Consider the following 16,120-nt stretch of genomic DNA (forward strand, 5'->3'; position numbering starts at 1 on the left):
CCAAGCCTCAGTCTGCTCCTCTTGCAACAGGGCAAAGAGTGGTACTGCTATGGTGCCGGAGGCCACAGTGCACACCACGACCCAGAGCGTGGAGTGTTACCTGCTGTTGCAGCTTGCGGAGCGGGACTCGGAGCTCTGGGACCTGGAGGTGCAGCGCGGGCGGCGGTGGCGCTGAGACTTTCGGGGCCGGCTTCGGGATCTTCAGGGGTTGAAGAGTGGTTGGTGAGTTCAAGGAGTGGCAGGTTAGGGGGGAGGAAAGAGAGAGTTGACCTCATGACACACGCAGTCCTCTGCACCCAAGTCACCCTCGCTGTGCACCCCTCCCGGAGTTAGGTATCCTTCTCCACTCCTGCCAACATCCCAGCTTCCAGAATGGGCCTTCAGGGGTTTCCATGCCACACCCCCCAGCCTAAGGGGCCAGGCAGGTGTTCCTGAAGGTGGGGGCTTGCAGGGGAGGCCCCCACTTTGCCTCCCAACTATCTGGCCATGCTGGCTCTCCTAATGCCTTAGAGTGGAGAAATAGAGGTTTTTATGTAAAGTTTTCCCAGTTTAAATGCAAGCTCATAAAAAAATTTGGAGGGGCAAATGAAAAGCTCATTTGTGGAGTCCCTGAGGGCTGTGGGCTGCCCGTTGGTGACCTCAGGCCTGGAAATAAATCCCAGATTCTTGCATGGAGCCAGATAGCCTTCCCAATGGGCCTCAGGTAGTTTACAGGAACTCTCACCAGAAACAGTGTGACTCTCAATGATGGCGGCCATCTCTAGCAAACAGTCACCACCCAGGAAGGGCAGGAAGGACAAAGAACAGCCTGGGCCAACCCAGAGAGACAGTGGGAGTTACAGATTCTACCAGGAGGCAGTGGGATTGTCCCCAAACAGGGAATCGGACATCCTTCCGCGTCCCTGCCAGCTCGCAGCCCACTGCCCTCATGGTGACTCCACCCCTAGCTGCTTCAGGACCTGACCCCAGCCTTCACTCTCTGACTTCCCTGTCTGGCATCTTCTGTTCTGGCCCAGCAGGTGCAAGCAGCTCTGAACTGCTTCTCTTCAGGCTCGCCTGCCTTCCAAGTCCGTGGAAATCCTTGCAAGGGCGGTGACGATGATGCCACTGTCTCCAGGTAGCCATGTCTGACACACACGCTGGGCCAGGCGTCAGAGCCCACTCGGTCCCCACGGCCATGAACTGTCCCTTGTCTGAAGCCGGACCAGCTTTCTCAGGGTGGGAGGGAGGGGCAGATTCTCCCCTGAGCAAGTTAAGACTCTACTGCCTTCTTTCGGAGTGCTTCCCAGAGCCATGTCACGGCAACTAAGAATCGCAGACACTGGGCGATGAGAGCCTAGTGGGTACCAGAGCCGGGCATCCTCTACATGCCAGCCTCCTCTCTCCCCTCCCCCGCAGGTGACTAGCTTCCACACTTTGCGTTTGATCTTCTCTTTGGAGGCCTCTTGGCGAGAGATAAAATGCTAGATAGAAAAACACAAGCTCTACCATTTGCAGAGTCTAAAGTAGGTGGGTTGTAACCAAATTTACTTTTAATTTGGCTGGGAACTGAACTCTGCAGGCAGTGCTGGGTGATTTGAATTTCTACTACCAAGTATAAACCATGAAACAGCTGGGGCCCAAGATAGGGCAGGGAGCCCTGGTGCGTGTCTATACTATAAGTCCAGCAGCCTGGGCACAGTCAAATATATGCACATACGTGATCATTCACAGCATATGCACAGGGCAAAACCCAGCACAAAACCCCCATACTTGTCATGCACACAGAGACCTAAACAACACCCACATAGAGTGCCCAGAGTTCACACCCCTGGGCACGGACACGCAGAGGCTGTCCGTGTTCGTGCTCACACAAATGACCCGTGGGTATACAGTTAGGCATCACGTATACCACTCTGGACACATTAATATACATAGTGTACATGAGTGCACGATACAGATGTGTACACCTGCAAGCAACATGCACACATGTGACCCCAGGCACACATCTGTACACTTTCATACACGCCTTCACACACGTGCACATCTAAGCTGTACACAGCCCTTGCTCTCCTCCCTCCCCTTCGTCCTCATCTCCCACCTGCCTGACCGCTGTCTCCTTTCCTCCCGTTTCCGTGGCCACCCTACTGCTCCAGCTGTTAGAGGCTGCGTCCCCCAACTCCGAGGAGTGCCCTTCGGTGGTATCCACTTACTGTTTTTTGTGCCTCTTCTCTTCCCTTCTTTTGCTTTTGGGGCTGGAGGAGCTAAACAAGAAACAGCCAATTAGCCAAAAGATGTCACTGACAACAAGGTGGTTGAAGGCAAAAATAAATAGGGGCTGGCATTTGACCTTCCCAGCTCTCAGCTTCAGCCTGGCCACTGTGGTCATCTGGAGGGCAGTGCACCAGCGGATGGGGACCCTCTGTCCGACTTTCTGTCTCTCAAGGCGCAGAAGAGGTGTGGGTGGGACGGGGTGATGACTCAGCGTCCCACTGTAATCAAATAGAGGCCTGAAAGGGTGGCTACACTTTGGTGGTTCTAGTCAGGGTGGTTTCAAGGGTCAACACGGACCCCAGATCTTAATTTTATTCTGCTCAAACCACACCCTTTAACATGGCTGCAGAAACCAGCACCCTGCCAAGACTCAGCAGGGCCATGGCAGAGCCCAGGACCTCACCAAAAGGTTCCAGTTCAAATCCTGGCCCTGGGGTGCTCAGCTGCTGTCGGACATTGCGCAAGGGGCCTGTCCTTGCAAAGACCTAATTCCCTCAGTCCCAAAAGGGGACCACGCTCAGCGTGAACGGCACTGGCCGCCATCCGGTAGTCAGATGAAGCAGATGAAGGTTTTGTCTTCTGCAATGTGGCTTAGATGTAACTGCTGTTATTTGAGAAGACATTATCACCAGTCCTGGTCCTGTGGTATATATGTGATTAACCTGTAGACATTCCCCTCCTGTCTACTCACTCAGCTTAGGAGTCTGTCAGTAGAACGGGAACCGGGGTTAACGCTAGGGGTTAATCAAATATGTCCACACCTGGAAGAAGACTGACATATTTTTATCGTTAATCATGAATTACAGCCAGGTATCAGTTCCCTGGCCCCATTCAGCATGGACCTGGTACGAGTGACGGGGCTGATAATTCAACAGCAAGTGAAGCAGGCAGACTGGCAGAGGCAGGTGCCACCACGCGGGCTGGGCCGGGACTCCCATGTGGCCATTGAGAAGCTGAGAGCTGGCTTGGCATACATGGTAAGTGGCGTGGGGTGGAGGGCGAAAAGCCGGGCCCTGATTTGGGTGGCAGTGGGGATCCAGGGAGGCTGACCCGGGTGGTCCAGATTCTTACCTGTGCCTTCTCTTCTTGGAGAATGACCTGGGGAAAGGAAATAGATGGGGAGAAGGGAGGGAAGAAGGGAAGGAGAGAGGGAGGAGAAAGAATAGACGCAGGTGAGTTCAGGACCCTGGGATGAGGCATCCCCTGTGGTTTTCTTCTGCACATTCTCCAGAAGAGACACACGTTTGTAAGGTGTGCAGTGTGGATTAACAGGTTAAAACTGACCAGACCCCACCCTGGCCCCACTGACTGTGAACCTCCTTGGTCCCTGGAGCCCCACTTTGATGCCGCCCTCTCCCTGCATTTGAGGGGTCCCCTCGGGCCTGGGGGTACCTCCCCTCTGCTCTCTATGCGCTGGGCAAACCTCTGAGCTTCTCTTTCCTGGGGTACAGGCTCCTCCGTGGTCGCCACTAGAATGTGTACGATTTGAGGGTGGGGATTTTATCTCAATCATGCTTCTGATTCTGGGGCCCAGGATCGATCCCCGTTCACGGCACATACTGAGTTCTCTGCTCACTTGTAACACTGCTGACTTACTGAGCAAAGTCGGAGAACTCTGAAGCTTTGCAGAGTAAAGAAAGAAAAAAGAGAAGAACACCTCAGCAACACTTCCCTAACCCCCCCCTCCAGTCAATCCTTATTAACCGAGCCTCTCCAGAGGCGGCAGGGCTCAGTAGGTGAGCCCTGGGGACGGACCTGCCATGCTCCCTCCCCTCTTGGCCAAGGCCCTGTCTCAGTCCCTTGCACGGGAAGCCAGCTCCCAGGATCCAGCAGAGACCAGAGTCTCTGCTTTCCCCACTCCAGTTCCCAGATGGGGAGGAGCTGCATGGCATAGCAGGGTGCCACGCTGCCAGTCCCAAGTCATGGGTGGACCTTGGCATCTACAAGGACTCCCCCTGTGGAGAAAGATATCTGACACTAAGTGACATGCATCTCTCTCACCGGTTTGCCCACACCTTGTGTTAAGCATAAACTTGGCATCAATCAATGCAAGAAGATAGGAACTATCCTTAGCCTATCACCCCAGCCAGCCACAGCCAAGAGCAGGTGGGACCAGCATCCATCTGAAGTCGTTCTAGCAATGTGACTAGGAGGGTGCACCAAACGCCTGACTTGGGACGAGCTGCGCTGGGGGAACTTTCAGCTGGACTTGAGGTAGCAGAGGGAAAGCCCAGATGACCTCTTAACCTTACGTCTTGTTCTTGTTCAGTTGCACTATTAATCCACAAGTGAGGTGGGCGGACTGGAAGGCGCAGATAACCAATAATAAGATAGAATCCTTTCTTCCCTTAGTGTCCTCAGCCAACTGCAGAAGATAAGTGACACCTGAGGCTTCAAGGGCCTTGCCTCCAGGAGACAAGCTGGCCGTGTGAATGATGGGCCCAGGCCCTGTGGCCAGCCGGCATGCTCACTGTGTCCAAGGGCATGGCAACTCCACAGTGCCAGCCGACGGCTGCCTGCAGGAAAGCCAGCCCCATGAAGACGAGGACCTGGAAAGCTGCATTTTCCTATTGTAAAATCGTCCAACTATAAAAATTTTGGCCTGTGGGGTGGGTGACTGGCCTACTGGTTAATACTAGATGAGCCAGCTGCGTCCTGTGTCTGCCATCTGGGTCTGACACCCAGCTCCGGACCCTGAGAGGAAGTGGGTCCAGCAGATTCAGTGCCCAGCTCCTAGCCTTGGACTGGGGCAGGTATTGCACAAGAGAGGGATAGTGCATGGGGCTTTTCTCTACAGAAGAAATAAAAATTGCAGTTGGCTCAGGAACCACACACTCAAGCCCTTGAGTATATATCCTTCTAGTCTCTTCTCACCCCTACTACAAATGGTGTAGTAGACACCATTTGGGTCGCACATCCAGTTCCAAATGTCCTTTCACCACCATCCTTTCCTTGCTCCCCAAGCATAGACACTCCCAGGGCCGTGCGTTTCAAAGCATCCCACCCACCCCAAGACACAGCTGGGCCAGCGAGAGGCCTTTCTTGGGGCACTGAGTACGAGACAGTGCGAGTGTGTCTCTGTGGCCTCACTGACATGTGGAGGGATGAGAACAGGGCGGAGCCTCGGCCCCGCGTGTGGGTCTAGAGACAGAGGCAGCCGCAGCTGCTGCGTGGGTTGTGGCTGCTGCTCAGACCCTGGCCCGGGGCCTGGCTGGTTCCACCCTCAAGCTTCCTGGCGGCCTTAGGCTGCCTCTGGTCCTCCCGACAGAGTCCTGGCTTGTACACTAACAATGCACAGATCCCTGGTCACACCGGGGGCGCAGCGTGCTTGCCGGGGACCGCAGGGGCGCCCCCTGTCTGCAGCGGGGAGGACAGTACCTGCGGCGCTTATGCTTCTTGGAACTTTTCTTCTTCTTCTTGACGGGCGATGGGCTGTAGGATGGGGACCTGCAGGGCATGGGAGAGATCCTTCAGGGGGAGGCTTCCACGCGTTCCCGCCAACCCCCAGGCATGATGTGGATAGAGCGAGGGGCCGATGTTGTGGGGCAGCTGGTTAACGTTGGCACTCCTGTGCTGGAATACCAGTTCCAGAGCTGGCTGCTCTGCTTCTGCTCCAGCTCCCTGCTGAGGCAGCTGGGAGAGCACGGGAGGGTGGCGCAGCTGCTCGGGTCACCGACACTCACATGGAGGCCCAGCTGGAGCTCCAGGCTTTGGCCAGCCCCAGTCCCAGCCAAGACAGCCATTTAGGGGAGTGAACCAGCGGACGCAAGATCTCTCCCTGTCACTCTGCCTTTCCAATGAACAAAATAAATCTTAAGAAAAAAAACCAATACCGTGAGCAGCTTGCGTTCATTCTAAACAGTGCTGGGAGTGCTTTAAATTCTCTAACCCTCCCTCACACTTCTCGGGCAGGCACAATTGCACCCTTCCCCTTTTCAGAGCAGGCACGTGAGGACCAGGGAGGTGCAGTGACTGCCCGGCAGAGAAGCTGGCTTCACATGAAGAGCTCTGTGATGCCAGCAGGACGCCGGGCCGTAGCTGCGCTCCTGGTCAGCCCCTTTTGTCTGCTGTAGCCTCAATCACCTTGGGCATCGTGTCTGCACCATTCTGGTCGGCCCGAGGTCCCAGACACCATCGTGCCAGGTGGTCCTTACATGGGTGGTGCCATCCCAAGGGGACCTCAGAAACACAGGCACCCCAAGACTCAGGCGACCTCGACCGCCGCTCACAGCATCATTTCTGACACATTGTGGCTCACTCTGAGCCTCGTATGTTCCAAAGAACACCAGAGCTGAAGCAGATCACAGGCTGTGGTGCCCTCCGGGGGAGCCTCCCGTCCCCCCGACAATGCCGATGGGGGCAGCAGGTGCCTGACCGGGCAGTAGGGAGGAGGTGCTGCTGCTTGTGTGGGAGTGCAGGCCTGGGTTTCCAGAAACCCACATTTTCAGGCAATGTCCATCTTTTTAAAACATTGGCCTCCAATTAAACGGGAAGGGAAGCTCCCTCCTTGTACGTCCAACAAAACATAGTTGCAGAGGGGGATGGCCGAGGAGTCACAGTGCCCACACGGCCCAGGTTCCTGATGGGTCTATATTTGTTCAATGAATGAATGAGGGAATCCTATGCCTGCAGGCTCCTCCTTGGCAATGTTCTCTGGTCCAACCCTCAAATCGGGAAACCGAAGCCAATTCCATTCCCTACCCTATAATGGCTGTCACTCAGGGTTTGCAGCCTTGTTCCCTGCCAGGTCCTCTCTAGGCTCACCCTTTTAGAACTGGGCTAATTGGGGGACCAGGAAGCCAGGTCGCAGTTGAAGCCCAGGACATCGGATGCTGCTCTCTGCTGCCCCCTGCAGGCTTCTGCAAAACACTACCTTGGAGGTTGGGCGTGGGTCTCAGCTTCTGGATGTGTTCCCTGGGGTTGGAACACAAAGCATGCTTTTCATCATGGATATTCACAGCCTAACCAGGAAACCTATGAAAGCCTGGAAAACTTTTAAAAGTTTAAACAATGCATACAATACAAAAGAGTCAGGCTGGCAGGTGAGACCAAGACCACTATTTAACTTGACAGTGGGGTGATTGGGTGCAACTGACTGGAACATCTGGGACCCAACACGTGCAGCTGTGTTGGCCCCTGCCCGGACCTTTCTCTTCTGTCTCTGAACTAGATATATTAATGTCTGCATGGAAGATTCTGGTCAGGGCTGAGGCAGATAATGGGCATGAGAGATCACACTTGAACGAGTGTTCGAAAAAAAAAAAATCCCACATTTGTGGTTGAGATGATGCTGTTAGCCAGCCCTTTCCCGTGTGCCTGGCACAGCGACCCAGCTGCTTCCAGAACCATGTCTCATCCAGTCCTCACAAAACCTTAAGGGGCAGAGATCCCCCTCCCCCTCAGAGCGGTGTGGCCACTTGTCCAAGGTCACAGTCTAGTCCAGAGGCGGAGAGGGTCATGTGGCTGACTCTGAAACCTGCACTTCCCCTGTCCGGTCCGTTCTCCCAGCTGCACAGCCTCACCGCCCCCGGAAGCCCTCACCTCCTTCTCTTCTTCCGAGTGGATTTCTTCTTTTTCTTCTTGCCCCTGGAGGAAGGTGGTGGCGTCAAGTCTTTGTCATGGGAGGCACTGCGGGAAGCAAAGAGTGGAGTGTTAGAGACCTTTATCCCCCATCACCCGGCTGGGGCTGCTACAGCCAGGGAAGGCACCTGTTCCTTGAAGGACCACGGACTGATGGCGAATCCCTAATTGCCATCCCATGGCTGATCCGGTCACACTTCCGATTAATAAGGGCTTAATGTCGGCCTAATGAGACAGACGCTGTATGCTACCCAAACACCAATTGATTATTTAAAACAGAGTTAAGAGAGGTTAACTACTCCTTAATAGATTTATTATTGAATTTGCAAACGGCTCACCTTGGTAAATAAATCGCTTTTTAAATAATTAATTGGCAGCTCAGCCTCCTCCTTCCCTGCTCCACTGTGTCTGTAGTTCCTGCTGGAATTTCATAGTAGGTTGGAGGGACAGCAAGTGGCTGCTGATTATTCAAAGTATATTTGCCAAGGTCTTCAATCACAAGATTCGTATCTCATATCGCCCCGCAGAACCTCAAAAACCTCTGCGCTACAGGAATAATTATTTCCTGTTTAATTAAGTTCAAATGAGAGGGCTGCGGACGGAGGAAGTGGAGTCAACTCCTCCTGTAGCTGGGTTAGGCTTCTGGGGCTTTGGTACACACTTCCCCATGGCAAAGGGAGACGGAGTCAGGGTGGTAAACTGCCCACCCAGGTAAGCCTTACTGGGAAAACATCATCGCAACGCCATTGCTGTAGTAATCATAAAACATTTAGGCACTTCTCATGTATCAGGTGTCCTGGATATTTGGAAACCAAGGGCTATGTTGTGCTGGCAGCAGTCTGGTCAGCCTCAGGTTCGAGGCAGCCCTTCATTGCATAGCTTCCTCCCTTTGCACTTAATCTCACTGTTTTAGTCATCATGTCCTAGGACAGTAGGCTATTTGCTCTCTCCTCCGCCCGTACCCTGCTTCTCCCCATGTCCCATCCCCTGTGGCCTGGGCATGTCACAGGCTGAATCCCCAGGCGTGGGCAGGTGTTTCTGCACAATGACAGAACTGCCAGGAGGGGCCGTCATCAGGCCCCCCGCTGCTGCTGAGGGATGGACAACGCGTGGCTGAGTTATAATGATCAGGACTTTGGTTAGCCCTGCAATGATCACTGTCGCCACAGTGCAATTTTTTTTCCCAGTGTCAGAGTCAGTTACTGATAGAAGGGACCCAGACGCGTGGACTGGGCAAAGCTGTCAGTAACACAGGAGCAGGCCACCTCTCCTGGCCCCACCAGACTTCCAGTAACAGTTTTCGGGGACCTCACTATGTGGTGCACCTGCGGCCAGCAAGTCAACAAGCCTGGGCTAATGTCCCCCCTCACCCTGTCCCTGAAAATTTGATGTAGGTATTTCCATGCTGTAGTTATGAAAACAGAGGCCCAAAGAGAAACAGGGGTTTGTCTGAGAGCTCTCTGCTTTGGGTCCCTGGTAGGATTTAGAGTTGAATACAAGCCATCTAAGGTACCTTTTGGCTGTTGGGGCAGGGCGGGGGGGAATGATGTTGTAAAAATACACACACTCTCTTCCTCCCGCACTTCTTTCCATCGCCCCTCAACTTCTGCTGGAGACACTTTTTGTTTCATAAAGCTAAGAGAGCTACTCTCTGGGCCTCATAGAAAAAAATAAATGACTGGGCCCTTGGTTTATGGTTCAGTTACAAAGAAGAGAGGGAGAAGTCGGTGGCAGAGGCAAACTCCACTTCTTCCTTCGCGTCTTCACGAAGGCCGTCGCTGGGCCAAGCAGGGGACAAGGATAGCACCTCACCTGCGTGCCCTGGAAGTACCCAGGTCCCGGCAGGCCTTGTCTCTCTCCCAGCTGTTGGTGGCCAAGGCCTCCGTGGCCAGGCGCTGACCCAGCCTTTCGGAGGGCCCATCCTGGATGGGGGCCGTGGGGCTGTTCTGGGGTTCGGTCCTACAAGGGGATAAATAGGAGACAGAAGCATTAGCATGCACAGTGACACTTTGTGTCTCTTAAGTATGCAAGGCATCCTAGTATTTCCCAGCCTCCCTTGTGCTTAGAATGAGATCCTGAGATGACCTCTGGCCAGTGGTTCTCAAAGTGGGAGTGACAGATGCCATTCAAGTCCAGTGCAAGGCGATCGAAACCCAGATGCCTCGCTTGAATCCCTTGGTCCTCGTCACAGTGGCTCTGGAGGCCACACATTCTGACAGGGGAAGCTGCCTGAGGCAGGGGAAGAGAGGTTCGAACCACACCAACTGTGGCAATAGAGGAACGGAGCTTAACTATGTCAAGCCCTGCACAGGTCAGGGTCTACTTGTTGGGGCAGCAATGCCCACACACATCCTAGCCTCACTCAGTCACAGGGAGAGGCTGCAGCCAGCATTTGACCAAAGCCTGACACTCCCCGCTCCCCTTTGCCACCTGTAGTCCATGTCTCTGCCCCTTCACATCTCCCATCTATGTTTTCATTTTCCATAGTTTCACATACTCATGGTTGAGGGTTGTTTCAAAAAACACCAGGAAAGAACAGTTCATCAGTTTCCAAGAACAGACCATTTAGAGCAGCCCGGAGAAGTCTGACATTGGCTCTACCCAGGCACGCCTTGGACCATGTCTCTGTCACGTGCATCTCTGTAATGTGCCCCAGCCACGCCTTAATCACCGGGTGGTCACTTTCCTTGTTGGGTTGACAGTCATGGTATCGCAGTGATTGTGGGCAAGCAGCTCTGAGGTTACTGAGCGACACCAAGGTACAGTGATGCTGCCACTGTGGTTACGTCCGAGGGACTTCAGTATGAAAGTGCTTCCTTGAAGTGAAAACGTGAAATGACAGATCTTTTTCAGTCTGCATTCACACAGTTCTTATTGCCACATATCACTGCAGTGGCTCCACCTCCATTATTATGCCAATCTCTTACTGTGCCTAATTTTTTAAAAAAAGATTTGTTTATTTTTACTGGAAAGGTAGATATTCACAGAGAGGAGGAGAGACAAAGAGGAAGATCTTCTGTCCAATGACTCACTCCCCAAGTGGCCGCAATGGCTGAGGCTGAGCTAATCAGAAGCTAGGAGCCAGGAACCTCTTCTGGGTCTCCCATGCACATGCAGGATCCCAGGGCTTTGGGCCGTCCTCTACTGCTTTCCCAGGCCCCAGGCAGGGAGTAGGATGGGAAGCGGAGCTGCTGGGATTAGAATCGGCACCCATATGGGATCCTGTGTGTGTAAGGCGAGGACTTTAGCCACTATGCTACTGCGCCAGGCCCTACTGTGTCTAATTTTTAAATTAAATGTTGTCACAGGCGTTCACACCGTAAGTATAGCGTTCAGTACTGTGTGTGGTTTCAGTGTTCCCGATGGCTGAGGAGTTCTACTATATTTCTGACTCACTGTGTGCACAAATGCAGCACCTGTGGGACCTGGGACCAGTCCGTGGACACCTCTGGGTCATAGCTTCCCCACTCACAAAATGGGGCGCAGGATCAGGTGCCTGCATGACTGACTTGTTGTAAAAGTGTGACAATTTATATCAACACAGAGGCTGGCAGAGCGCTGCTCAGCTTTGATTTTTCTGTGACCCAAACCCTCCAGTCTGTCTGTCTGTCCTCATGGGTACAAGGCCGCTTAGGGTAGCTCCCTGGGGGGCTGCTGACTTGGGCCTCAAATACTACTTCCTGGAGTCCCCCATGCACCGTGGCTCTACGAGTCCATCTGCCACTCACTGCTGGACTCCAGTCTGGAGGAGTCAGGCCTCCGGGAGTTGCAGCTCGCTCTGACTGCTCAGGGAGCATCCTTCAGGTTCCCGGTCAGGTGCACTGATCAAAGGCATCAGCATCTTTCACGCACAGGTCTCCCGCAGCTGCTGCATCAAGATTGGTGTTACGGCTCAGGATGAATGCATCCGATAAGCCCCTCTGCTCCTTAGAGCTTCCCAGGGAGCAAGCCAAGCCCGGTCAATACGGAAGGAAGGAAGGAGAGGAAAACCCATCCTTCTGTGTCAGCTGCTGCTGCTCGGTGCATCTTCACAGCATCGAGGCCGGGCAGGACTGCGATTCCCATCTGGCCTTCCTGGTCTCCTCCCGACCAGCCCCAGGCTTCCTTTGCATTGTGCTCAGCCCTGTTTCTCAAAACAACTCTGCCCTCTGCACATGCTCCGTCCTGGCCCCCGCTCATCTGTCCCCGTGGAATGCTGTCCTGGCAGCTGTCAGACTCCTCAGAGCCTGTAATCCTGCTCAATCCCCAGCAAGCAAGTTGCCCTCTGCCCACACTTCCCTGAGGGTCTAAGGCGCGTCTGAGCCAGATCCAGATGTGGAGGTGTGGGGAGCAAGACATTGATGGCAAAATTTACATTCAGGTTGGAGGAGTGGATGATAAACACATAAGAGCATAAAGATACAGCTTGTAAACATGTAAAGGTAAAATATTGCTCACTTGATGTGGATAAATTATGATGAGAGTAAAACAGCACGTAGTTCTAGGAGAGGGGAGGAGGTGGTGGCTAGCTCAGGTTCAGGGATCAGGAAACTGTTTTTTTGTGCAGAGTGCAGGGGTGTGAAGATTTGGAGGATCTGGGACTAACCTTGACCTTTGGGAGACATAAAATGTGTCTGCAGACTCTTTAACACTCCAGCCAGCAACAGACAGAACCAAATTTTTCTCTTCCTGTGAATACTGGTTGGGTTTAGGGATGCACTTTTTAATGCACAGAATGTTGTAGAAAACATGTGATTTTTTTTTTTAAGACTACGTCAGAAAAGGGCAACTCCCACCTTGCTCTCTCCCCTCTGAAAAGTCAGTCACCGTGGTGTGAAGCCACCCCAGCAGCCCTGTCAGAAGCCCGTGCGAAGAAATGAAGCCTTTGGCCAGCAGCCACTGTGGGACACCCTGACCCTCGGTCCTCCAACTTCATCAAAGCCTTGAGATGAGATTGCAACCTCTGCATACATCTGGCTGCGACCACCCAACCACATTCCTCACTCGCTCAGACTGCCCCGTTTATTCCTGCTTTGGATGAGACTTATTGACAGTCAGGTCTCATTGCTATCCAAGTGTTTGTAGGAAGAGAGAATTGTGCCCTAGGCCAGAGAGTTCAGAGAGGCAAGTTCAGAGAGACAGGGAACAGCGAGCAAGGGCTGGAGTGGGCAGAGGGGAGACCAGAGTCAGGCTCCTCGCAGGTGGTGGGAAGAGACATCGAGCTTCTCCGAGACCGAGACGGGAAGTCTGCCAAACGGAGGATGGGCTGTTGGCCACTAGACTGAGGATAGGAGAGGGCAGGGACAGACAGCAGTGCCAAAGGCACGCGGAGCAGCCAGGGAAGTGATGGGTATTGGAGGTATTGATGGCTGTGGGTTGAGTGGGAATGCAACAAAGTAAGAGGGAGAAGGGGTTATGGTGACCCCAAGGGTTGGAGCCTGATCAACTGGATAGATGGAGTTCACCACTGACTGCAGGAGATGGTGAATGGCAAAAGCCTTGGGGGTTCCCAACCCCTGTTCTAGGACATACCAGTTGTCTTGCTCCTCTTACTAGAGGTCTTAATAATCTATTGTTGGCGTTTAGTCATCTCTCGCATTAGATCGTGTGCTCCCTGAGTCTGCAGGTTTGTCTTACTGCTGCTCAGGAAGTTCTCGGCAGCATTCAGTGAGGACAGGGAAGAGCAGGTGCAATAGCAAGAGAGAACATCCGTCTCAAAAAAAAAAAAAACAAAGTGGAATTTCTGAGATGTTCTGGACTAACTTCATGTCCCGGTCAGAGGGCATGGAGGGCAAGTCCTCCAGTCCATGCCTTGGGCAGTACCTTCATTCTGGGCTGCCCGCCAGAGCCTCGAGTGGCAGCCACCTATGACTGGGATGTTTGACAAAGACTGGGTGCAGTACAGGAAACCAAGACAGCCATCTACGCTAACATCAACCTATTGATAGACAAAACCTGCGAGTCTGAGCCAGAAGTTTGTAAATACAAGGTGAATAGAATGGGTCTTGGGGTGAAAAGATCTCGAAGGCTTGTCTGCTGGAGAGTCTAGGGGGACTGGTTATCTCATGCTTAAGGGAAGCTGGCAGATGCCTCTTGGGCAGCACTGGGGCCAGAGACTTAGCATGGAAATCCTGCCCTGTCCATCACTGCCAGTGACAGGGGGCGGAAGCAGAGCTGTGGGGGAGATGCGGATGATGGTTGGTCAAGGAATGATGCAATGGGGTTGCAGTTGCAACCTCTTGGAAGCAGAAGCATGTTCTTTTTCTCCAGTAGTACCGGCTTCACCTCTCTGGTATAGGGCACCTCCCGTGAGACAGAAATAGGATGTATGCTACCAGACAGACAGGAAACACCAAGGAGGAGGGAGGGAATGTTCCACCTTGCCATGGAATATTTAACATCCTTTTCAAGATGTTCCAACACTTCACCTTCTGGCTCTGTTAAAACGGAGAGAGACTCTGGGAGGAATGCCGTCCAGGGTTCCCTAACTGACACAGTATCAGAGGACCCCAAAACCTGAGAGGACACAGGGTCCCATTTCAGCTCTTATTAAGTCGGGGTCTCAAAGACACCACTCAGAACCGGGCATCTTAAAGAAACAGCCTCCTGGGGGAGCAAGAATCAAAAGGCTCTGTGCTCCACTCTCACCTCTTCCCTTTCCTGTTCTCTCTGTCCTGCCCTGCTCTCGTCCCATGGCCTCTCCGCCATCTCTCACGGGGGAATTAGGCATGTTTTCTGCCTCAGGGCTTTTGCTTGCATCTGGCCAGCTGCTGGTCTCTCAGACATCACCTTCTTGACCCCTCATCTCACCTTGCTCCCTTCTCGAATAGGATTCACAGTCGCCTGTTCGTTCTTTATTCCTCTCTGAAACGCTCATCTTGTGTGTTTGTTGGCCAATCTACTGCCCAGTGGGCTGGAATGCAGACTTCATGATTGTGGGGGTTCAAGGGGAACTCGTCTCCTGTCCCCACACCGCATTCTCAGAGGCACAGTGCCTGACACGTGGCACTCTGGCTCAGTGGATGTTGGCTGCATTGGTGAGTGAAGACGTGTGTGGGTGAACAGATGAGATCCTGACTTGGGAACCCCAGAGCACATCCAACCTCTTTCCTTGCACATGGAGCAGCAGAGGTCTTGGGAGGGGGTTAGCCGGAGGTCCCTTGGTGGGCCCAGGCCCTGCCCTGTGTCCAGCTCTGCGTGTTTTGGCAGGCAGCAGCCCTTGCTCCATCCTTGCTAAGGAGCCCCAGCAGCTGCCTCATTTTCACCACACAGCCCTTTGGTGTCGCGAAAAAAAAAAAGATTTAAAAGGTGGCGAGATCTTTCTGGGGACAGCTGGAACAGTGGAGTCAAGGGCCTGCATGTTCCACTTCACAGAGGGGAGGGAAGGAGCCACTCATGCAGGGTTCCTCAAACCCTCCCCCAGCAATGCTGTTCCCGCTAATCAGCAACCTAGAGCTTAGATGCTGCAGGCTGTTGTCATGGCAACCAGCAGATTCCAAACCTCTGATAAAGAGTCAGAGCTGAACTTCCTAGGAAACTCTTGGAGATGTCTAGCTCCCCAGCCACTTCCCCGCTCTCCTCATCAAGGTGTCTGATCAAGATGTCTGTCTGGGGAGGCGGATATCAGAGGTAAGTGTTGGAGGAAAAGGGTTCTGGGTCTAGCCCACCTCTGTGCTGCATGGGGATACTGACGACTCCCCCATGGCCATGTGGTGACCCACACCAGAGCTCTGGCTGGAACCACTGTCCACAGCATTCCCATTCCAGTGCTTGGATCACCTGCACTGAGTAAACACTTATCTGTGCTGGGTGCTGAGCTAGGTACTTCTTCCTTATCACTTTGGGGACGCTTCCCAGGCACCACCATCCCCACTGCACAGATGGGAACTAGAGACGCTGTGTGCTCGGGACACAGCCTCCCTGCCTCTCTTGAGCCCACCATAAATCCCAAGATTCCTAATGTGGCTGACCCAACTTGGGGACCACTTCAGTTGGGCTGACATCTTGGCAGCCCAAGACTTTCTCTGGGTTAATTCAGTTCATTGGGACTGTTCTGGATAACGCGCTGGTGCTCTGCCCCTTTGGTCTTTGCCATCATGACTGGAAAAAGCATCAGAACTTGCAGGAGGAGAAGGAGCGGGGGTTCTAAAGAGCTGCCACGGTAAGTATCATTTATGCGTTGGCAGAGTCTTGCTCATCTTAGCCAATGCTGAAGGGAAAGTAAGAGGAAGTTTTAGAAGACGGGCATTTCCCCCTCATTATATTTCATTCATTTGTCAACAGCTGTCTGCAGAACATCTATGTGGCA

At 53.2% G+C, this 16,120-nt stretch overlaps 1 protein-coding gene across 1 annotated transcript in view; it reads right to left on the reverse strand.

Moving 5' to 3' along the window:
• The window catches only part of SRRM4 (serine/arginine repetitive matrix 4), a 122,387-nt gene that overhangs the window by 23,063 nt on the left and 83,204 nt on the right, over positions 1–16,120 (reverse strand). The window contains exons 2-7 of the mRNA XM_040986871.1: positions 9,646–9,792; positions 7,795–7,881; positions 5,632–5,700; positions 3,325–3,351; positions 2,193–2,243; positions 101–199 (exon numbers count right to left, since the gene is read on the reverse strand). Of these exons, the coding sequence (XP_040842805.1) occupies positions 101–199; positions 2,193–2,243; positions 3,325–3,351; positions 5,632–5,700; positions 7,795–7,881; positions 9,646–9,792 (480 nt within the window). The remainder of the gene's footprint in view (positions 1–100; positions 200–2,192; positions 2,244–3,324; positions 3,352–5,631; positions 5,701–7,794; positions 7,882–9,645; positions 9,793–16,120) is intronic.

The sequence above is a fragment of the Ochotona curzoniae genome, unplaced genomic scaffold, assembly GCF_017591425.1.
Source record: "Ochotona curzoniae isolate NIBS_2020 unplaced genomic scaffold, NIBS_Ocur_1.0 contig_46, whole genome shotgun sequence".
In the NCBI taxonomy this organism is placed as follows: domain Eukaryota; kingdom Metazoa; phylum Chordata; class Mammalia; order Lagomorpha; family Ochotonidae; genus Ochotona; species Ochotona curzoniae.